The 23715-nt window shown below is 38.9% G+C and overlaps 1 protein-coding gene across 3 annotated transcripts in view; it reads right to left on the reverse strand.

The window, feature by feature from the left end:
* Window positions 1-23715, reverse strand: part of CERS6 (ceramide synthase 6) — a 122898-nt gene that overhangs the window by 51938 nt on the left and 47245 nt on the right. For all 3 annotated transcript variants that reach the window (XM_026852850.1, XM_026852849.1, XM_026852848.1), the window contains exon 4: window positions 11120-11177. In XM_026852850.1, the coding sequence (XP_026708651.1) occupies window positions 11120-11177 (58 nt within the window). The remainder of the gene's footprint in view (window positions 1-11119; window positions 11178-23715) is intronic.

Genomic DNA, 23715 nt, shown 5'->3' on the forward strand with positions numbered 1-23715 from the left:
ACTGCAGAAAGTTTGTGTGAAGAATTTGAAACTATTCATTTCTGCATTCAAGCTCTTTTATTTCCTCCACTATAGCATTATTAATATTCTAACTAAAACCCAATTAAACTGCAGCATGACCTTTGTTTTGAAATGATGAAAAGGTAATTTCACGATCCTAAGCCAAATGAAGATCCAGAAGTGCAAGTAAACACACCTGACACCTCTGTATCTGCTGATTTCAGAAATCGTGCATTCCTCATGAATCAGAAGCAAATGATAGTCCAGCTGGAGTGGAAGGGAAGACCCTGTACAGGAATCCCATAAGAGCAATCTCAAAGTCCAAGGGCTTTTATTCAACAAGATGTTTCTAAGTTACCATACTAGTAAAACACAGGGCTTCTTGGAAGCACAGTATCAGCACTGTACACTGGTTGGTTATACATGCTATAGGAATATGTATTTATTTACCTGCAATCTAACTTACAACAATGCACGAACCCCAGAGCAGAACACTGATGACCCAATGACTACAGGTTTCATTTCAGAGTAATTTTCAAAATTATTTCCCATTTATTTCTTCCTTTCTCAATCCAATACCAACTAAAGGAGTAACATAAACTTGTTTAAAGCACAGTCAGGGATCTTCCCTAGTAGCAGCTTCATTCCACTGCAGACCTCATGGTATTATGACGTAGTGTGCACAATAACCACAAATACAGCACAGCTTCCCAAGTAAGTATAGCAGTTAAAATGTCAACTTCCAAACTTGTTATCAAGCTCGAAAGAATCCTTTTCGACCCTATCTATACAGAATCAGAGACATTAAGAAAACTCTTCATGGCTATGCTCTGCTTGAGTGTCTGAACAGCTCTTTGCAGATACAGACACCTTTGCTACAACACAACGGCGCTCTCATGAAACTGGCAGGATGAATTCAAAAGCATTCTTAAAAATTACAGTTCAGAAAACATTGCAACCAGCATGAGGCTTTTGAAAAGGCTACCATGTGTACCTCCTGCAGTGTGACTACAGTGAAGAGTTACTGGACAACTGAGAAAGGCTTCAAAGCAGCTGAACCCTGGCTTGCTTCCCCTGCACCTCCAGAGCTGATCAATCACAATTTTGGCTGCCCTGTCTTACTGAACTGCCAGGTGACAGGGTATGATATCAATAGGGGAGGCAGAAGCACCTGATCTCACTAGCACTTTGGAAATTGCAACATACAAAGATAGAGCTCCTTATTTATTCTCTTCCTGTTTTAGAGAACTGACAGGAACAAATAACCTCCAGAGAGATGAAGGACCCTGATGCCTTCTGAACCACAAATGACCCTGAGAGCTAAATCAAGGTCACTGCTATCTGTTTCTTTGGGTAAACGTGTTGATACTGGATAAAATGATCATGGTAAAAAGACGGCAACAAGAGAGGAATGAAACAAGGTAGCCTTTCTGTAGTCCACAGGAACATAACAAACCTTCAGATATACAGGATTCCCAGATCCACTCTCCAAAATAATAAATCAGTTCAGGAAGTGGGGAGAAGCAGTGTAGAAATCTGACAAAAAAAAAAAAAAAAGTACTGATGTGAGAGGTAGATGGGGAGTTTATGGGATAGGAAAGACTATATAGAATTATATAACATTTAGTTTCTCCCTAGAAGAGTCCTACCACTTCCAGTGTCAACAAGCCCTGGGCTGCACAAAACAGAATTGACCACAGGGAAACCGGCTCCTATGATGCACCAGCCTTTCCAAGAGAACTGCGAGGATAAAGCTGTACCTCCTCCCAACTACTCATCTTCAGATAATCCATGAGATTTCCATGGCCATTTTGAGATAGAGAGGCCAGAAAACAAATGCTGTACAGCAGGTAGAAAACTACCAGTGATCTCACTCATGTTGGGCTTTCAAAGCTCAGGTCATTCTTTGTGAGGCTACACAAAACAGGCCAGGAAAAGAAAGAGAAAAGTAACCAACCAAACCTGTGCCTTCCATTGCTCCATGCAGGTAACAACTTAGCTCTTAGGGGAACAATTAAGGAAAAACAGCACCAGTGTCAAAAAAGCCTCATGTACAGCTGTGAAACTGAAACCTTCCTTGCTTATTAGACAAAGTAATTCACAACAGAAGCTGATTTATTAAGTCAGTGTAGGGAAATGTTTATAATGTATGCTGAGTATCCCATAAGCCTGCTGAGACCCTATATGGCTGAGAAAGAAACAGGTGAACAGAGTACAATGAACTATGTCTTTATTAATAGAGAAAACATATACCTTCCTCTTTAAAGTATTAGGAGTGACTTGATTCAACCTTAATTCTCCAATACTGGAAAGAACTTTGGGATAATACTGTTAGGGTGTGGTTGTCATTCATCTGTCTTTTAAGAAAAGTGTTCATTTAAAGGAAAGATGATTAAATGGTATAAATGCACACAGAAGTGCTGTAGTGATTTTACACTAATAGTAACTCCTTACTTTTCTGGGACCACTTGAGCTATACTAGTACTTCAGCCAAAGTAAGAATCCACCACCTCTTGGAGGTCCTTCAAAGCATGACTAACCAGAGCAACCAGAGTGACAGCAGTTGCATTTTATTAGGTCCTGAACCTGACTCAACTTATCAGCTTAGTGACCAGAAACTGAGACACATATTTCCTTTAAGCAGGGAGTGTATGCTAGTGTTTCCAAAATTGTTTTATTTAACAGCTATAATAAATGGAGGTGTATTTGATGACATCTGAACATATGATTGTATCCAGAACAGATCTCAGGATGTTCTGAAGAAAACTGAAGATGAAGTATCAGTGATAGAAGAGATACAAGACACAGCATACAGGGAAGCCATTAAATAGCTTATTATAAATTTTACAGCTATTTTGATATTAAGATAAATAGCAGAAAATTTCAAAAACCAGAATGGCAAATTAGACACTGCTCCAGGTAAACATCCCATTGTTTCTGTGCCCCAGACTTATTTCCCACAGGGATACGAACTCACAATCTTCATCGCAGACATTCCTGTTTCCCCAAATATAACAATTCTATTAGGTTGATGTGTGTATCAACGTCTATTTACTTCCTCTAAGGTTAACAATCTCAATAATCAAGAGAGACAGGTAAACTGTATTACAGAAATTATGTCAACCAGTCACCATACCATGAAGTGACAAGTTCTTTTTTTGTATTTGAAATGAAGGTGGTCTGACTTTAGGCTCTAAAATTCTTGACTATAAGCAATCCAAAATGTCATTTACAAATGCTACACTACTCTCCCAGGGCTGTAACATCTGCATGTATTGCTGTTGCTATTTTATTCCAAAAAGAGGCAAAGAACATGCCAGCTCAGCTGAGCAGCAGAACAAAGCACCCTCACTCACAAAAAAGCATCAGGAAGGCAGGTTCTCTCAAAGTGCACATAGAACTGTAAGCCGCTAACAGAGCATCTCCAGCTGTCACACAGTAATTGGCTAGCTCAGCTGTCAGTGCACACACGAAGATAAGCCCTTCATTTTCTTCATTTGAAACATCCTATAGTTTCAAGAAAGAGGAACTTTCACAACAGCAGAAATTGAGCTCTGCCAGTTGGATTTTTTTTTCCCCTCTATACTACACTGCTATTTTTCTAGTTGCCTTCTATTCATTTATGTCATTTGAGTAGAGTTTTGGATTCAAATTTACACTTCAATATGGCTTTCCTGTTGTTTTGCAACTTATCTGCACCACTAGCAGTTGTAATTACATGACAGACAGTTCTGTTGTAGGGGATGACTCCTTAGGAAGGGAAATGCACAACTGACACTCCATCAGCTGCATACATACAGAAGTTTGTTGCACCTGGCACTTTGAAACGTAGCCACAGCACCCTTGTATCATCAGCCTTAACACTAAATTTGAAAAAGAGTAAGTCAAAAGTTATTTGTTTATCCAGGCAGATGGTCCTTTTCCCTGGTCCTTTTCCCAGTAGGATATCCACATGCAACTTTGGGTTCTTAAGTCTCAATACAGACTTCACAAGACTCTTACTGCAGGGAATTCATGCTCTTTTGTGAGTTTGTAATTCTCGTGGGCAATTTAAGGAAGGAAATCAGACGTGAAAAGTCACCATATGTCACCTGGAAGCTTTGCTTCCAAATATTTGTAAAAGTTTTTCATTCTACAGCATTATACAGATAGTGCTTAGCACCAAGGATCAGCAAGAGGTAGCAAGCCAATTCTGAATTTCTCACTCTGTTTCTTTATCACTGAAGATAATGTTAATTTTTCCATTTAATGGAAGCACAATCAGATCGTTAACTCTTAATAAGCCAAGCCACCATTGATTTAATTGCAAATATTACTGAAGAAAACAAAAACATTATCTTGTTCCTATATTAGTGATAAGCAAAGCAGACAGTTTAATGTCACTGGATCTTAATGTCTTGTTGGTGGTGCTCTGGTTTTGTGGACATGCAAATGAAACAAATGGTAGTACTGAAAAATCTCAGCTGCAATCAGAAAGAGGAAGAATTTGCATATACATGACCAGAGTGGAAATATAATTGGTTATTATCTTTTATGCTTCAAATGTTAGTGATTTACAAAGATACAATGAATGCTGTAGTATATTTATTAACAGGGTAAAGGAACATGCTTCTGGGCATGCAGGTTATGATGCCAACTCCTAGGAAGACCTAGGGCCATATCCTATTTTCATAACCATACTTTACTGTGATGATGGCATTTGAGGCCAAATATCTCTGTATTTATTATGTTATTATATCACAGATTGACTTGGATGTAGGTCTTCTAAACCACTAACTAGTGCTATTACGTGATACCTATGAAGATTAAAATCTTTCCAACATTACTAGGGCTCTGGCACCACCCACACAAGAATGCTAGCTTTGTATTAGATAATTTCTTATAATTGTCTTTACTCTGGATTACTGTCAGGCTAACAAAAGATTAAATATAGAACTTGAAAGATCTACATTTAAGATCACCCACTCTAGGCATTTAGGTTCTATACTTCGTATGTATATATTTAAATACCACATGGAACAAAATTAAATCACCTTTTTCACCACTTAACTTAAAACAAGAACCATGGAAATTAGTTTGAAAAGTAAAACTAAAACCAAACCCCACACTCCGGTTTCATAGGTATAAACTACAGAAAAAGTGTGAAATAGGGGGAAAAAAATATCAAGCATTTACTCTGAGGAGAGTCTGTGGGTGTTCTAAAAGAAATACAAAACTATTTTAATTTGGGCTTCACTTCAGATGAAGCATTGAAGCACTGAGGTGAAAGGACTGACTTCAGTCCATACTGCCAAAACGTACTGAGGCTTGACTTAACATCTCTTTCAGGAGTTTGAAAACTAGGATAGGACGGTCACATCTAGCATTTGCCATTTTGCCAATGGGGCCAATGAGGAGTGGACAGGAAGGTGAATGCTTTGAATTAAAGGATTTTTGTAGGCCACCCACTCTTTAGCCCCAAATCATTTAAATCTGCTGTGGGAAGCAGTAAATAATTGATTTGGCAGTGATTACTGAAAGAAAGCTTCACCTTGTCTTTGAAAGTTGGTGTCTCACTCTGTTTCCTCACATAGAATATCCATCACCAAATCTGCCCTTGAAGATGGTAGTATTTGAGGCAGAAAATGAACTGGCTTGAACTCTAACCTACATTTACATTGATCACCTCTTCCCATGAAGTAACAGAAATAACAGAGGTGGCTTCAAATCCTAACTACGATGACCTATTTCACTCCCTCAGTGCATGAGCCACGACACTGCAGGGCACATCCTGAAACACACAGTGCTATGGGGTGCTGGGGTGGAGTGACAAACCTGTCAATCTCCCAACATCTTGTTTATATTCATTACCTAGAAAGTTAACAGTTTATTTTCATCAAATTGAAAGTTCTGGTTTGGAAGAACAAAGACAAACGTAAGTTTTACGTTTTACTTCAACAATGTTTTACTTCAACAATGAGAGATTCTTTGGGAAGCAGAAAGTCTCATCCCACTATTACATCACTTGGTAATATAAGATAGCTATGATTGAAAGTGTTAAGGAGGCTTTAAGAAGAAGCAAAAATTTTGAAGGAACATTTAAAAAAGAAACCAAGACTAAGAAAACAATTCCATCTTTGAGATGCTTTGACATGGAAATGTCATTACTTCACTAGTTACAGACAATGACAGCAAAACCCCTAATAAAGTTAATACTTGCAACTCTGTAATATTAATTTACTTATTTTGATAAAAAGGAGAGGAAAAAAAGGCTGAAGGCACACAGAAACTGGGGAAGGGTGTAATGTCTAATATCATAATTGAACACTAAAAACTATACAGCAAAAATTTTACTGAAGTCTGTTGGTCTCTTATGCATACATATTAAGACACAATTTGGAGGTGATGCAATGGTTTGGCTGAGTATCTTAAGGCTGTGAGCTATTCCTCTATGTGTGGTCCATTTGTGAGTAAGAAAGCAACTGCCCTGCCTTCTCTACTCTCTAACCAAAGACTTAATTCTCTCACTTCACTGTAAGTCGTGAAATGCGCATGTATTTCCTTGACATTGCAAACGCTGGTAAGAGGTACCAATCACACAGTTGCACCCTGCAGTTAAAATCACCTCTTGACTGAAGAAGTAGCCACCAATGCTAGAAGTTGCACTTTTATTGTTTCTTTAGTCCCAAGAAAAGGGAAACAATCAAGGAAGCTAGATCTGGTGCATGCCATTAACAGTACATGTTAGAAGAAAGAAGTTCATTCATACAATGTCACTTCATGAGTGATGTGTTATCATAACAAAGGCAAAGTTGACAAAATATGCCCATTTGAGTTAGGAGGCACCGAGGACAAGACCAGTGCAAACTCCATAAAGATCTCCTGCCTTGAAAGTTCAGGGGTGTAGTTGGCAGGAGGCAGGTGAAAGTGCTGTGATGCAGCTGTTGCATGATACAGTGGCTGTGGAAAGATGTCCACATGGATAGAGGGAGGCAGAGAGGGTGTAGCACGAATTTTAGTGCATTTTACACTGTTAAAACCCATTGTACACAATTTCAGTGCCTGACTATGATACCATGTCCTACAACAAATGGCCACATGCAGGACACCCTATTGCCAGTCCACTGACTTCCCAATTTAAACGATTTTACTGAGTTCACAGTGAACTTTATTCAGCAAAATGGCCCAATCTAATGCCCTGCAGACACCACTAAGACAAAAACTTATTTAAAACATATAGGTTGATAGGTCCTGTTGCAAGAAACCAAACTTTGAAGACAAAGCTTTATGTCAGGCATTTTTTCCCTGTGAGCTGAGATTTTCTCAAAATACTGTTCAACAAGTAAGATTTTTTACTTTATTTATGACTTAACAGCAAACATCTGTCACTGGAAAATGATAAAACCCAAGAGAACAGTTTGATAAAGAGACAGCTTTCAGTGAGAAGAAAGTTTTTAAATCTCCAGCAGCATACTCAGCAATTATAGCATGGCAAAAAAATTGATATGCCATATCACATACAGGTTGCTTTATTGGGTGCAGAAATTTCTTTTGTCTAGATGAGCCATTAACTGCAGTCATGGACAGCAACAAAGACAAGCTTGCCACAGCATTATAGAGAGAGCTACAGTTGCTCTGAATCACAGATTTATTAGCTTTCATGTGCTTCTGTAGGGAAGTGAAAATCAAAGCTGAAACTGCAGGCCTCTTTCTCCTTGCAAGATGCTCTAGCCAGGCAAATGTAAAACTTCAATGTAGTTAGTTACTACCATTCTAAAAATAAATTAACGTCACCATGCTGACAGTATCACACTTCCAGAACTAAAATGAACAGAGCTGATAAGTCTGCTAATTACTGCTTATTAAAGCTTGGGCACATCTCCCAAAAAGCCAGATAAGCTTGTCAACTCTACAAAGCCACCAAAGACCTAATGACATTCTTTGCAAGAATGGTGGTTTGCCAGAGGATCCTGGTTAGACCTTACTCCGGCAGTTTGGTGGGCACAAAGCAGCACAAACATCCACCCTTCTGCTGACACTGCACTGCTGCAGTAACACCGCTTTATGCAGCAAATAAAAAAGGGTGACACTAGAAGACAAAATAACAGTGATTCATGTACCGTGGGCATTAAGAGAAAGGTGTTTTCAGAAAGAATCCAAAAGGTGAAGTTCACCTCTAGGCAAAGGGCCAGCACAAAGCAAAGGACCTCAAAACTAGCTCAAAGTTGTGTTTAAGTAATTGACAGGCTCCATGCCAGTCTCATAGGTAAAGATGAATTTCACCCTCAAACTAAGAAAGGGACATTTAAGACAGCCAACTATGAACAAAAAAAATCATCAGGTCAGCAACATAAGCAAAGGAGAAGCAGGTTGCAAGGAGACTAGGTCAAGTTGGAATGGAAGGACAGTAATATACAAGCCAGAGTACTTTGTTGCCTGGCAACTCAAAAGCCAACAAACTATAAAAAAAGAGGCAGCTACAATTCAGTTGGCTCACTTTTCTAAGGGGAGTACCTCATAAGACCAACTAATAAGGAACACTTCCCACTCTAGATGACAGAAAAGCTTTCTCAAATCAGGGATCTTCACTATTCAGAAATGGACAAACCAACTAACCTTGAATGAAGCACCAAAATGCAGTCTCCCTTTTAAAAATACATTCTTACTACCTTTGAATGTTTGAAAGACATAACTGTATCAAAATGTCTTATCCAATTATCCAAAGTTATGTATGAACTAAGCATTACCTGAAAAGTCAAAATTAGTATTTCTAACGTGGTGCTATTCTGGTGGCATGTTCTATTTGTCAAAACAGGAACACCTGTAGTATTTACTCTTTCTCACCCTCCTCCAGTAAGGCAGCATGTGTTGCTGTGATCGAACAGCACCTGTCCGGACTGCTGCTGCACCTGGCTTCACTCACCATGCTTCTTCCGCACTATGTATCTTAGGGATGGTCTTAGGCAGACCTCGTTATTTAAAAGGATGCAGATCTTTACTCTAGCATTAGCACAGCAAGACACTGCTGACTATGAAATGAACTTTCTCTCCAGGCAAAACAGCTTTTGGAAGGAAAGATCTTGCAATCACATTTGTAAGAGAATTTATTAGTCCTACCTTTTTTTATTAGCTTCTTAAGGAAGCAATTAAGTGTTTCTTTGCAATTACTCCATTAAGAAAACCAAGACAAATTAAAAAGGAATGCCCGCTTTGGTACTGTAGCGAAGCTCTGAAAGAAGTGTCTTCCTCCATATTTTGGGGTCTGGATTTTATTCCTTGCAAACCTAGATTTCCCTGCCTAAGTGGACCCAGCAAAATATTTAGTGTTGGATAAACAGCAAAAACCCGGTGTTTTCTTTCAGTTACACAATGTTACTAGGGAGATGTTGTAAATATAAATACAATCACAATCATAATTTTGTTAGTTTACATATATTTCCATGTGAAAGACCTGAGTATATGAAGCAGAACACTGGAACAAGGACAATAGCATAAAATATTTCAAAACAGTTACAGCACTGTGTAAAAATGAGTAATTAAAAATACATACACAATTACATAACGATTAAGTTCTCTTTGTAAAAATTAAATGTGTTGAAAGTTAAAATTACAGCAAAATTACACAACCTATCCTTGTGAAGTCTGTCAGGCAAGCAATGGTGTACCTTGTTCAACCAACCATGCTATGTCAGCCAGTCGTCCTCAAACTGCTGAACTGGGAGGAAGACATTCTGCACTTTGCATGTCAACTCAGCCTTTAGAAACAGCTCAGTGGCTTGTAAGTTTAATGCATTTACTGTATTCTCCTTAGTCTTTAGAAATGCTGTCATTCAAGAGTTCTTCCTAGAACAGACAGTTTCTCTGTGCTGAGAGAGATTCGCTCTATTAATCATAGGTATGCTTTCTAGTAACGATTTTGTGATGCTTGCTAATGGTGGGTTTTGTTGTATTTGTGGTAATCTGTAATACGGTAGAAAAATTCAGAGGATAAAGCCTCCATGTCCTTGTGTATTACAGAATCCTATGAACCCACAGTCGTGATGGCTACACACCTGCAGGCCAAGTAACCTTTTAGGTTGTGACAATTGCTTATTAAAACTGTTCTTGTATTTCATACCACAGACATAGAATCAAACGCAGGAAGAGCATCAGACCGTGACCTTACAGCATGTTAATGGATGAAGTACACACAAAGTATAGCGCTCAAGCAAGCAGGGAGAGGTTCCACATTAATGCTGCTCTGATCCTTTTGGAGGATTGGTGCACACACTTGCTCAGGGGCTGACTAGTGCTAAATAGCTGAGAACAGCTCTAATATCCCCTCTTTGCATAGGCACATCATCAGTCCTGCTGGCACCAAGAGACAGCCTCAAGAATTACATCCCTAAAAGTGGCAAGTATTTTTTAAAATAGCCACTTTTAGTTGCAAAGCACCATAAACATTTGGGATACATTTTCTCTGGTCAATTTTTTGTCCAAAATGAAGAAGATAAGATTACATGAATGCACTGAGACCACCATTCCCCTAACTTCACCTCTCAGGATTACACAAATATGGCCTGACTTGCACAAAAGCTCTGAGAAGCAGTCACACTGTAAAGTTTGCACCATAAATCCCTATTACTATCCATGGCAGGGTTAACAGACCTGCGCCAGGGCATTTAGAAGCTACAGACACACTCTCTTCTGCTTAAATCACCAGAAACACAGCATTGATGGGTAACTCCATGGAAACTTCTTTTCACAGTACATCAGACAAAGAACAGGCAAAAAAATAGCATATTATAGAACACTAATGGATTTTGTTTGTTAATGAAAAGCAACCCCTGCCAGAGGCATTTAAACAAGGATGATGCAGAAATTGAGATGAATACTTTGGTAAGTCTTACTGCCAGCTTAATGCCTATAATGAAAAGTAATAAAGTGAAGTAGGCATGTTGCTATACCAATTTATTTCCACACCTCCTCCCCATTAAATATTGATAGGAACTTATATTCCTTACCAATGCCAGTAGCAACTCCTTTTATGAATGCAAATTAAAAGTTATTTTTATTTCTAAACGTAAGTTTTATGCCTGTGCTTTATACAAGACTTAAAAAAATCTGTGATGTGTTATGAAAGCATAATATAAGTGCTTACCTTTTTCAGGAACCGTACTCCATAGGTAAATATATAAAGGTAAAATGTAAATCTCCACCTGCAAAAGGTACAAGAAATTAACTCTAGGATACCAGGTTTACATACTTTACAGTTCAACACATGATTTCTTACAGCACTGTCAAACCACCACACCCTGGTCACATTAACAAAGCTGAAGCAAAATTTTGGTCTGGTTTTCTACAACTTTGTCATCAAGCTTTGTGCCCATCTGCTTGATTTTCCCAGCCTACCATTAGACCTCTGAAAATACTGGTTAATTTCACCAGAACATGACAGGAAAAAAAAAAAAAAAAAAATCAAGGATAATTAAGTTTTTAAAAGTTTCATGAAAACTAGCAGGACAGAGGACAATTTGTACTCCTACTGAATGGAAGTTCACGTGATTAGATACCGGGACAATGATAACAAGAAATGTTGTTAAGCTTTCAGCAGGTGGCTTTAGAGTGCTGCACATCAAATACAGTCTTTAGTAATGAAAAGTATCACCCACAGTGAGCTGGAAATTCACTTAGCAGATCCCAGCACTTCATACTTGGTTTTAGGGAATGTATTTGTGTCAGAGAGATATACTGGATACAGAGATATATATCCACAATTTATGTCTGCTTCCAAAGGGCTTACTTGATAAAAATGTTTCTATGTTTTCCCAAGTACACATGAAATAATTGCTGAATTTCTAGTTTTTCTTTTCAGATAGAGGCAAACTAGAAGCTAGGAACAAGATGCCATGGAAAATAAGACAGAAACCAGTAGGAGATTTAATACAAAAATCATTCTCTCCTCTATGTCCTTCTCCCTTCCCCAGTAAAAGACGACTGAGAGTATCTTCCTATCTTTTGGACCCATTACTGGCTTAGGAAAAAAGAGTCAATGGAAGCATGATGAAATAAAATCAAACTCTTATGAGATGTAAATTTAGAGGAATGCCCGGGGTTTTTCACAATGGTTGGAGTGACTGCACAAATATGTTTGACATAAACACCAGTGAGGTACTATTCATAATGTTTATAGCAGGATGAGATTTAGCTTCGTTAGTGTGAGGCAATACTGCAGCATGAATCATCTTCAATTATGTATTTTACAGCACTTAAAACTTTCTCTCTACTGGCAAAACTATTAGCTTACGGCTAATTGCCACTGAAGTGTGATCAGCCTTTACTGGAATGGTCTCAGAACTGACAATGCTCCTATGCAAAAGAAAGTTAATCCAAACTTTCCTCTTCAAAACTACTTTTACAAGTATTTAGAAAGAAAGTTGTCATACATAAATAACCCTCTGACAAGTCGAGTACAGGAGAGTGTAAGAACATCAATGAGATTTAAAGTGTGATACTTCAGCTGAATAGAAGCACTCTCTTACCCTGTAGCTTCTTATTCTGCAGAGATTAATTTATTCAATTGATATGATACAAACACCGATCTTCAAGGGCTAAGACACACTAAGCTTTCATGCTTGCAGTTTCCTCAAGATACTGCAAAAATAAGAGTACTCTGAGTCAAAATGTTAGTTGTGCTGGTAGAAACCTTAAAATCACACACATGGAAGAAACAGCAAGGGCAGCAATATGAAGGAAGGTTTTATTTGGGTGAATGTCTGGAGGCTATCACTGAAAATAAAAATATTAGGAGGGGAAAACTGTCTAACCACTCACAGTGCCCTTCTTTCATTCCTAAGTGTGAGCAGTTATGATAAATTCCTCACAAAGAATAATTTGTAATATATTTGAGGATATTTGTAGCTTGCTGTTGGGAGATGCAATAAACAGAGGAGACCAAGGGCAGTCTAAAGTATTTGAAATATATTAATGGTTAAATTTTAGATGGTGGGTCTTAGGGATTTTCCAGTCTGCACAGATGTCTGGAAGGCTCTGGTTGCAGCATTTGCTGCCGCTATCACCTGAGAGTTAAGAAGGCACTTTCCTGAAACAAGCAAAACCAGAAACACCAATTTCCCCATCTAACTTTCCGCCCACCTCCCAAAGTGCTGCCACTGCTGCAGATCTGCGCTAAAGCCATGGACTGCCCTGTAGGAGAATTCCTGCAGCTATGGAGAATTCTCAGAGCCAAGAGCCACCAAGTATTATTCGGGTGTGCCAAAGACAATCAACTTGCTCCAACTGTTTGAATGCTACAAAGGTGATACATGCATACAAGTATATGATAAGGTATGCATATATGGTCTTCTTTCTTGTTTTTCCCTAACCTGCCAAACAAGTCTACTTGGATTGAGTATCAGAAGATAAAGGAAGGCTCAGAACTGGGTGATAGACAAAGATGGTCAAAGTGCAAACTACTTTAAAAATTAAGTAATATTGGTAGAAAAAATTTGCTCATTCCTGCTAAACAAAATCCACAAAAACTATTCAACAAACTTCTGTCTTGGTCAAACTGCGATAAAGAAAAATTCAAAGCAAAATCAGAATTGGCCCCAACATGTTTATCACCATTAATCAGCTAAGTCTGGTGGGAGCAGAGCTACAAAGGACTTTCCACTACTCTGTACCAGGCAGCTAGATGGCTTTTCTGTGGGCTTCAAAGGGAAATCCTGTCAGCTCAATCCCCCGATTGGAATCTCAATCCCATACAAGCAAATTCAAGGAGTTTCCCACATTGTTTTAGCACTACTTGTAGATAGCTTATTGGCGCAACTAAGAGCAAAACATCCACTGGACAAGGTCAAATAGATGAATGCAAGAAGGTTTGGAAGAAGATCCATTTTATTAAAGTATTTATCATTATAGAGTATGTGAATATATCTGCTCTAACTAGCTAAGTAATTGTGTTATTTTAGTGAATGTTGCATGTTAACTGCTAACACCAATGACCTTAACAACTGGAGATACTTCATTTATAACTTTTAAAATAAAATACATTTTAAAAAAAGACAAAGATTTAACTAGATGCTTGTTACCTACAAATTAACATAGATCGAGATCTATAAAACCCACATTAAACTAAATCAACAGGTAAGACCATTTACAGAATGAGTGACATTTATGAGGCATTATAGTCAGAAGAAATATAAATATAACAAAGGGTCAAAATTAATGGATGTTGTTCCCATCAGCTTCAGCTGTAGAGTAAAAAAAAAGGCAAGGAGTCAATCTGTAGCTGTCAGCTACGTGATATCAGAAATGCAATGGTAGATACACCGATAATCCTTTGCACATGGTCATACATAAATCACTATACCTCTGAATGCACCAGGGATTGAATTGGTACTCAGTTCTCTGCCTCGTTTCCTCCCTTGCTGCAGGGAGACACTAACCTAAAACCCTGTCGATGCTTTACTGGCATATGAGCAGTCCTCACTTGCCCTCAGCTGTCCCTTTTACTTGGTAGCCTAGCAGTAAGAACATCTGCCGGGCTTTAGAAAACCTAGGTTCAATTTTCTCCTCTGCTACGTCTCTCCCACACTCCTGAAGGGTTTATTAGCCACAAAGTCATTGCATGTAGGACCAGCTCTTCTTGTGAAGCTGTTCTATGTAGCAAAAAATACTCCATGGTTTAGGATGAAGGCCACCAAAGAAAGGGACAGGAACTAGGTTGTGAAGCTGCATTATTCACTCAAAATCATGCAGACAAGACCAGAAGGTATAAATGTTTCATGCAATGCAAATTTGTCTAGCAAGATTCCTCCAAAGGTGAGCTCTCAATTCAATTTTCTTGCAACAAGTACTCTAAGGAAATCAGTCATTCACCATCTACAGTATATACTTCTTTATCCCTCTGTGTCTCACTGCAACCACTGATGAAGAGATGCAAGTGTCACTGGGAACAGCTGTTTGGGTCACAGATGGTTGTTGCACAAATGTTGCAATAGGGAAAGCAACAAACTCTTCTAAAGATGCAGTAAGCAGAGCCCAACAGACTAGGAAAAGCAAGGCAAGATCTGTATTAAGATACCTTTAATTTGCCTTTCCCCCAGCAATACTGACTGCCCTATTAAAGCAACGCAATGGAGATGACTAGGTGAAGCGCCCCATTGTGGGTGACTGCCACATCAACTCACATTTAACTAAAGGATGAGGACAGCTGAAGCTGCTCTGTTTTGTGAGAATCTACTCTGGCCCTCAGACTTCAAACACTCCTCCAGTCACTTGTATAGACACACAAAATTTGTATGACCTACAAATACACACACACACACGAAGAATGCTGCTTGAAAGACTTTTTAGGTTAATTTAAATCCAGCAAACACAGATGAAAACACTCAAGGAACAAGTGTTCTGGAAGACTTGATCTGTCTGCTCACAATAAGGTTTATGAGATTCACACTGTAGTCCTGCACTAACATGCCTACAAGACTTACAGATTGAACCAGGCTTGCATGGTTCTTCTCGAGTTCAGAATGAGGAAGATCAAACCTGTTTACACAAGGTCCTTCTGTCAAATCCTGTAGGTTGTGCTGGTGCTTATCACACCAGTGTTTCAAATATGGATGTGACACACTGCAGTGAAGAGTCAAGCTAAAAAGTGAGTCTTCAGTAACAAAACCAAATTCTTTTCTAACATAGTCTTAAAATGAATGCTCTAGAGCCCCTCAAGAGTGCAGCAACAGATCTGACTACTCTTGTTCAACATGTGAGTGCATTCCTGATACAAAGCACAGACAGTTTCTTAACCTCTCAAAACCTTTAACTTTGAGCTGCTAATGAAATGTTAAAGATGCTTCAGCATGATACAGAACACTAAGAAGATGGAAAAGTTGGAGAGCCTCTGCCAACTAATCTGGTATACCCCATTGTGCTCAATTCAGCAAAAACTATTTAAGTGCAGACTTGAGCAAGCAATTCACTGATTTCATGCATATGTCTAACCAGGTTCCCTTCACTACACTGATTAATTTTGTTCTTAAAACCTCCCTCCAAATTTCTGCTCTGTAATTGGAAATTAAACTTCACGTAATAAAAACAAATTGTTCAAGCAATGCTCAGGCAAAGCATCCCCCTACCTCATACACACACACTCCCAGTTTGCAGAGCCCACCACATGGGGTTTGTGCTGTGTCAGAAAGATGCCATCCTCCCCATGGACCTGCGGTCCAGAAGAGTGAGCTCAGCACGGCCGCTCTCCCAGGAAACAGGCTGCTTCTCCCAAGAATAAGGCTGAAGAGGCCCAAGGCCTCTCTGTGCTCCTGCAGTTTTCCCTTTGTTCCATTTCTTTTGCAGGAAGACTGGCTGGCTGGGCTTTGAGCACTGGCACTCTCGCAGAGCCCCCAGCTTCGCAGCACGCCCCCGGCAGTGCACACCCCTTATGGCTCCAGTGTCACACCAGTGCCTGCTGCCCAGAACGGTGTGCAAGGATCCATAGTTATCCAACTGACTTTTCACAAGCAAACACAAAACATAATAAAACCACAATGTTAAAAACATATCAGCCATTTGCTTCCAGAGTTGTAGCTTTTATTTAGAGATGCTTCTGCCACTGATCTGCTGTTACAGTCAGGGCCACAACCAGAAATGTAAGAATGACACACTTCAAAACAGTTAACATTAAAACCCCCTCATATTTAGCAACTAGCCATGGGCTCACCACATTGCCTGCCGTGGAAGAAGCTGTCTTTTTGACTCTGAAAACTATTTTCAGAGAAACTGCAGGCTCCTGCAGTTTTGCCCATGGAAATCACTCCAATAACATTTCAGACTTGCTGTTCCCAGTCACCTGCTGCTCAGCTCCTGGCAGTGGCTGACAGACCTCCGGGCTCAGGCTTTGGTCTGAGAGCCAAACCAAGCCTAATGCAAACTCCACAGGTGCAGGCCTTGGTTCTGGAGAAGCTGAGAGGGCTTGAACTGCCGTTACACAGCTTGTTCTCCATTTTAATCCCCACCATCTGACCGAACTGGGCAAGCATGTAGCTGGGCTATTGCAATCCTTAGCTGAGACCGAAAGCTATTTTTGCTGCAATGATTTCCTGTGGCTGTGAAGAGTATGTTCACTGTGAGAGTGCTCAAAGGAGCATTTCTGAGGATGAGTTCAAACAATACTGAATGCTTATTTATTTTAAACAGAAAGCATTACTAAGTTCCCTACACGCCCACTGTGACTTAAAGCAGTTCATGTTTTATCCTCACACTGCATTTTTCTGCTCCCCCAAACACAGTACCAGAGCCTTCAAATCTCTTAATTCACTCAAGGGGACTTAATCCACTTAATGCTGCTTCTGGCACAGTAAGAGGTATGTGTTCCTTCTAGGTGGTTATGTCTAAGGAGAGATATTCAGTGGATGATTCCAAAACCAACAGACTCTGAACTTCTGGATCAACTTCTTAATATTCATGACATTGTCTACCCACCTATTATAGCTTCCCATTTTAGGTTAAAACCAAGAAAACTCAACAACAAACAAACAGCAATCCTTCTACCCTATAACAACAAAAAATCCCCACAAACATATTTTTTTAGGCAATAAACCATGTAAAAATACGAGACACAGCACAGAAAAATAACACTTCATCCATCCAAATCGTAGGAGGACTATTAGCACCTCAAACATGGTCTCACAAATTCAAACTTAAGTCCTTTTGTATTGTATCACAAGTGTTGATCTTACAGTACTAAGTTCAATCTTACAGCAGTTGAGTTGCACAAAACTGTGCTTTTATATCAGGCACATGACAATTCAGGTGTTACTGTGTTTAACTCTGGGCAATCTTTTTGAATCTTCTGCCTTCCCTGATCAAAGCCCTAATACACACAAGCAGTGAGCAGGGCTATCCCACAGCATTGTAGGCAATTGTGGTGGATGAATATTAATACTTCACAGCTGCATCACTGCCTAGAAGATTAAACCAACAAATTGCCACCTTCGTCTGACACACCAGTTTTTAAAGGAATTTAGAAAAATCACAGTTCCAACTCTTTTTCAGGCAGAACTCAAAATAAGACAGGGTGAAAGTAGTTTGATAACCCAGGTGGCATACTCTCAGCCTTTGGCCTCATACACATGGATGTATGTTTTCACTTGCAAATTTTCAGACCTCTCTCCTAAAGAATTTCTACTCTTAAATTCCAATCTCACTATCTCCTTCACCTAATAAAGCTCTTTTATAAATTAAACTAAGAGCTTTATTAAATCCTACATTGGTAGATCATGACAAACCTATATGCTGAAAACCCAAACATAGAGCAGATCAGAAACACGATTAGTGTGTAGGACAGCCCCATGACATACCTTTGACTGGTTCAGAAACCAGACAGAAGTGCAACTCTGCTTCAAACAGTCTGTACCCTCCACTAAATCTTTACTTATCTTCATTCCTGATAACTACTCTCATACAAAGTTGCAAGTGTGGCAATATAGTAGATGGCAGTAGCCCCACTGCTCGAACTTGCTACCTCCTAAGATTTCTATAATAATTTGCTGCATTTCTGCAAAGCCTGGCAGATGCAAGTGGATCTAAAGAATATTAATTTAAAATAATTAAAGTCAATCTTCTTGCCTTTTTTGGCATGGTACTGCTGTTGAGTCAAGACTGGAGCAACCATGCAAATGGTAAATAGTTCCTGCACTATGGTTAAGCAGAAGTTATCTGAGGAAGGAGACAGTAATGCACAGCTCATCGAGATGTGCAAAATAGCAGGCATGATAAATTGAGAAATCTTTATTGCTTTCCTTTTCAATTTTCTGGCTTAAGATTTGACTGTCACCTGATTTTCCTCTTGGTTGCAGTTTGAATCAGTTATTTAATATTTAATGTTACACTGCCACTTGAGACCAGTCCTGTCCTAAATCTGTATGCTCAAAACACAGCTCTGAAAGTCTTAAGAGCAAAATTTAGTAGTGCAGAAAAAAGGAAACACAGTACTAAATTTTGAAGTGATGCAATTTTATAAATAATAAAGTATGTTTATATAGTTAGAACAGAAAAGATGCATAATACAATAGGTGTTTTAGCAATTCCTTCTAGGTTACATATCTTCTGTTTAATGGTTATGCAACTGTTCTCTTCAAATTGCTTCCAGGACTACATGAAATAAAGCTCTGAAAAGACCTTAGAGATCTATTAGCACTGCCAAATCTTGCCCTGCAGAGAGGTGCTACTATCTGGAAAGCTCATGGGAAGAACACACAGAAAAAACAGATGTAGCCAAACACCCTCCCCTGTGGTCTGATCAACAGAACTGGTTTCTCATCAGTGATGTTCACTGCACACAGCTGACAAGTCTTGGAGAGAAAAAACAACCCAAAGGCTTTCCAACCTGGATCTCTAGTCTCCATTCTTACTAGTGATCTCACGTTACCTGTTGCCAAACATGGCCTTTCAGCTCCCCTGAAGATATCACAACAGCTGCTCACTGTCCCACACTTTTCCAGTTCTAGAGGAACAAAACCACAAAATCTTCTAGATAGCTTTTCACCTAGCAATGTTGTCCTAGTCATAATAGCCAAAATATACGCATAAGGCCACTTCTGTAACAGGTAATTATCTTCTTAGACCAACTAGTATTAGCTGTTTCCATTTTTTCTCATGCTGAATGTTACTTTCCTGGGGCATAAAATCATCTGGCTACATTGGTTTTTAGCCTTCTAAAGCAGATGCTGATCCCTTTTGTGTATTGACCTTTACAGAGCTAGGCTAGGCGTTAAGGTGGTTTCCCCATTTCTCTGACGAAACTGCTGCCCAGCTATGCAGCATATTTCGATCCACGCAGCACACACTGAGTTTGTGCACAGCAACCAAACATCCTTGATATTACATGATTATAAATAAGTCTTCTGGGGAGGGTTTGCTGTTTCTTCACATTCTGTACTTTCATTTCAGATTATAAACTTCACCATCTTCTAAGCAGGAGTTGCAGTAGTGTCATAGTTGAGATAGGAGGATAAGCAGTTTGTAACAGTATATTCAAATCTCACCTTGTCCTCAACTTTATTTTCCCTTTTCCATCCTGAAGAAGTACATTTACTTAGTCATTTATATTCCTCTCCCTTCTTTACCTTCCAGTCATCATTTGTTGCACCACTGAAACTTTAGAAAAAAACCTACAAGATCCTCATTACAATTAAAGTTGGGGGTTTTGGTATTTTATTTTTAAAGATTTAATATACCTTCAGTCTATCCTACTATCCAACCAAACTACAAAGAAACGGGAATTCTTTGTACTATTTTTCATGGAAAAGTGCTCAGTGCAGAAGTCATCAACGCAGCAAGAATAAAACTAAAGAAGCCAGAAACACAAATTTACCAAGAAGCACCATCTAAACAAACTATACTCATTAGTGTGAAAGTATTTAAATAGCTACCTATATAAGGGATAACATTAAATATTTCAAGGCACAGTTTCTGCAACACCTTGTACGGAATATTTCCTGCCTCATAGTCACAACTCCAGCCTGTCTCAAGGCCTCATCCTAGAAAATTTAACCTGCTAGTAATTGGCCCTACATGAGCTGATGCATTACTCTGGAGAAATCCATGACAAAATTTAACTCTCACATTCTCATTTTTTTTCATCTGCCAGTTTCTTGAACTTCAGGGAGTGAAAAATAAAGCATCCCTGAATGAGCAAATGCTGGTCACCAGTCAGTACAAACAGAAGGGCTTGTCACATTAATTATATCAGTAAAATGGAATGAGTGGAATTGCATAGATGCACGTGAAATGCAAAACACGTAGTGTACAGAGGAAGTTACCAGAAGGGTCTCCATTGCAGCCTGGGCTCTGTGTAACCACCCTGGTGAGACAATGAAGTAGGAGAAGACAGAGGCTATACAGAACATTGGGTTACCATAGGCCTGTCACTACACTAACAACTACCAAAAAGCATTAGGGGAACTAGCAAGTTTCTCACCTTCACCAGCACTGTGTACATGTTCTTGCTGAGGCCACTGCCATCTATACAGTCACAGGCCACCACTTGTCTCCTTTGAGTCTAACGATACTCCAGTGATGTCCACCTTGCTGTCCTGGACATACATATGATGTATGCCCCAAATATCACAAAAACTATTCTGCCAATCAAAAATTTGTTTCCACGTAGGTACAGGGAAAATCTTTCCACAACACAGTTTTGATAGACAGCTGTACGAATGCAGCATTAGGCAGGCATCATCTTGACCCAGGTTAGTTTATAGCTTTCAGCTCTCAGCAAAGAAAATGGAAGAGAAAAAAAAAATTAGAACCCCATATGACAAGCTGCCCCTTTAGCTTACAAAACATTTACATCTGAAGAAAATAGTCAGTTCAGCTTTCTTTAAAAAGCATGAAAGTACACATTGAACAACTTACTAATTCAGAATACAATGTAGTTAAATGCCTGTAAGCGAAAAATATTAAACAATGTGGAAGCTAATTTTCCTTTGTAACTCTGTTTCCCTGAAGCCATGCATACAGTCCATGTATCTATAAAATGAAAGGTAATGAAATGTAACATAAAACATGTGTAACAACATAAATATAAGGGAGAAGAGAGGAGTAAGGACTTGCAAGCCAATTCATTCATTGCTGTGTATGAAATAAAACCTTAATGCCACTACCTTTCAGTGAGTAAAGTATTTTGATATGTGTTGACTGTGACTGGCAATCTGTAGAGAACAGGTCATACTCAAGTTTCTTTCTTTTGGTAGAGACTGAAATAAGGAAAGATAACAAGTAGTTTTGGACTACTGAGTCTGTGTGGTTTGCAGTCTCCTGTGGAAGAGAAAAACCTGCTACAAAAGGCATCCCTGGAGAGCACCCATTGGACCAAAACTGTATGGATTCAGTGTGAATTTGGCAAACACCCTTCGTTAGTGCTACACATGCAGAACAGCTAGCAACTCTGAAGACAGCAGAAATGGGAGTGAGAAGGGTATCCTTTTAAATTAGCATTTTGTTCATGTTTGTCTTCCTTTTCTAAATGAAAATAAGAGTGGAACTCGGTGGATATCTGCATTTACCGAAGATCAAAAAATTTGCATACATAAGAATGGAAAATTTATCCTGAATCTGATGGTAACTCTTAATGAATAAATACTTGCTTGTAATGCGTTTCATAAAGTTATTACAGCCTAAGTGAATATTGCTCACTCTGCTTTCATACTGGAAATACATAACAGGTTGAACAAAAGCATAGTTTGGATTGGTAACAAAATGAACATCTTAGAAACAGAAAAGAGAACTTTCTAGGAGAAGACAAAGCAATAAGGAGGTAAAAAGTACAAGGCAAAAACTGCACAACCATGAAGGCATATAAAGAAGGCAAACACGAAACCTACAGGATAAAAGCAATGAAGAGAGAAGAAAATGTCGTGAAAGGGAGGAAATGTTTTTGCTGTCTTTCCCCTCTTTGGCTCAGCTTTTAAATCTAGTGTCACAGAAAGAACTGATAAGCACCATCACAGATTTGAGAAGTAAATGCAGCCTTCACTATTAATAGATAATAACTATTTTACACTATGCTTTTACACTAAAAAGCCCTCAAATTTTGGCAGCAATAAAGTATTTCTAACAAGAGAAGAAGAGATATTAGTACCTGAAATTTATCACTTAGCAGAGATCATTATCACAGACAAACACTAACAAATGGTGAATGAGAAGCCCAATATATCAAGTAGAACAAAAGAGATAAAGTGTGAGAAAACCCTGTGCAGAATTCACAGAACGTCCTCCCCAAACCATAAAGAGTCAGTTTTTAAGCCCCGTGAATCCATCTATAAGTATCAAAAATAGTCTTGAAGTCTGTAGCATCTCAGACTGAGCCCTTGCCTTCTTGGCTGTACATCCCCTATGGCTCTTCTGAAAAATCCCAGCTCTGTCTCCATGCTCCTTCACTTTCAAGCCACTTGTCTGCAGTGTTTGGCAACTTGACTTAAAACTGAGACTGACCAAAGAAGGCAGTTGGTTTCTTCCATAATCAAAAGCTAGACAATTCAAGGTGTGTGGAACACAAGAAAGCAGCAGCTACTGCAATCTTTGCAGTCTTTAGTTGTCTTAAATGTTACACTGTGACTGTAATTTTCAACTAGTTTTCACATTAACTAGAATTTAGGGAAGAATTATTTAATTTCCATAACATAAAATAATAATGAGCACACACAAACCACAAGAGAATTAAAACCTAGTTAATTTATTATAATCTTGCTTAATGTGCAATGATAATGTTAAGTGATGGTGTCTATGCAGGACCAGCATACAAGTTAATTTAAATTTATTAATTGTATTAAAAACTGTGTCACAGAAGGCAGTAAGGGCAGGGAATTCAAAGTTTTAAGTAATCCATTTTGAGGGAAGGGGGGAATTTCTTAAGATGCAAAATGAAGAGTGGTTACAACACAGTCTAAAAATATGGTAAGCATAGTCTGAGGACATGGCATGGACATCTTTGCCTGTCTGCTCTAGCAGAATAGCATGGGAAGAGGACTGGCAATTCCTGACATTTAACCAATGTTTTAATTTCCCCCCTAATCCCATGTTTGGGCACAGAGAGTTCCTGAGGTCCATCTTAAAAAGAGATAACAGAGATCATAGACCAGATTCACATGTGAGCATAACAAACATGGTAGGAAAGGAATCATGAGGGAAACTGCCAAACTTGTCCAATCCTGGGGTCTGTTTCATACCAGTCGCAAACTATTTGAAACCTCTTGAGCA

Source organism: Athene cunicularia, assembly GCF_003259725.1.
Source record: "Athene cunicularia isolate RWA chromosome 7 unlocalized genomic scaffold, athCun1 chr7_part1, whole genome shotgun sequence".
Classification (NCBI taxonomy): Eukaryota; Metazoa; Chordata; class Aves; order Strigiformes; family Strigidae; genus Athene; species Athene cunicularia.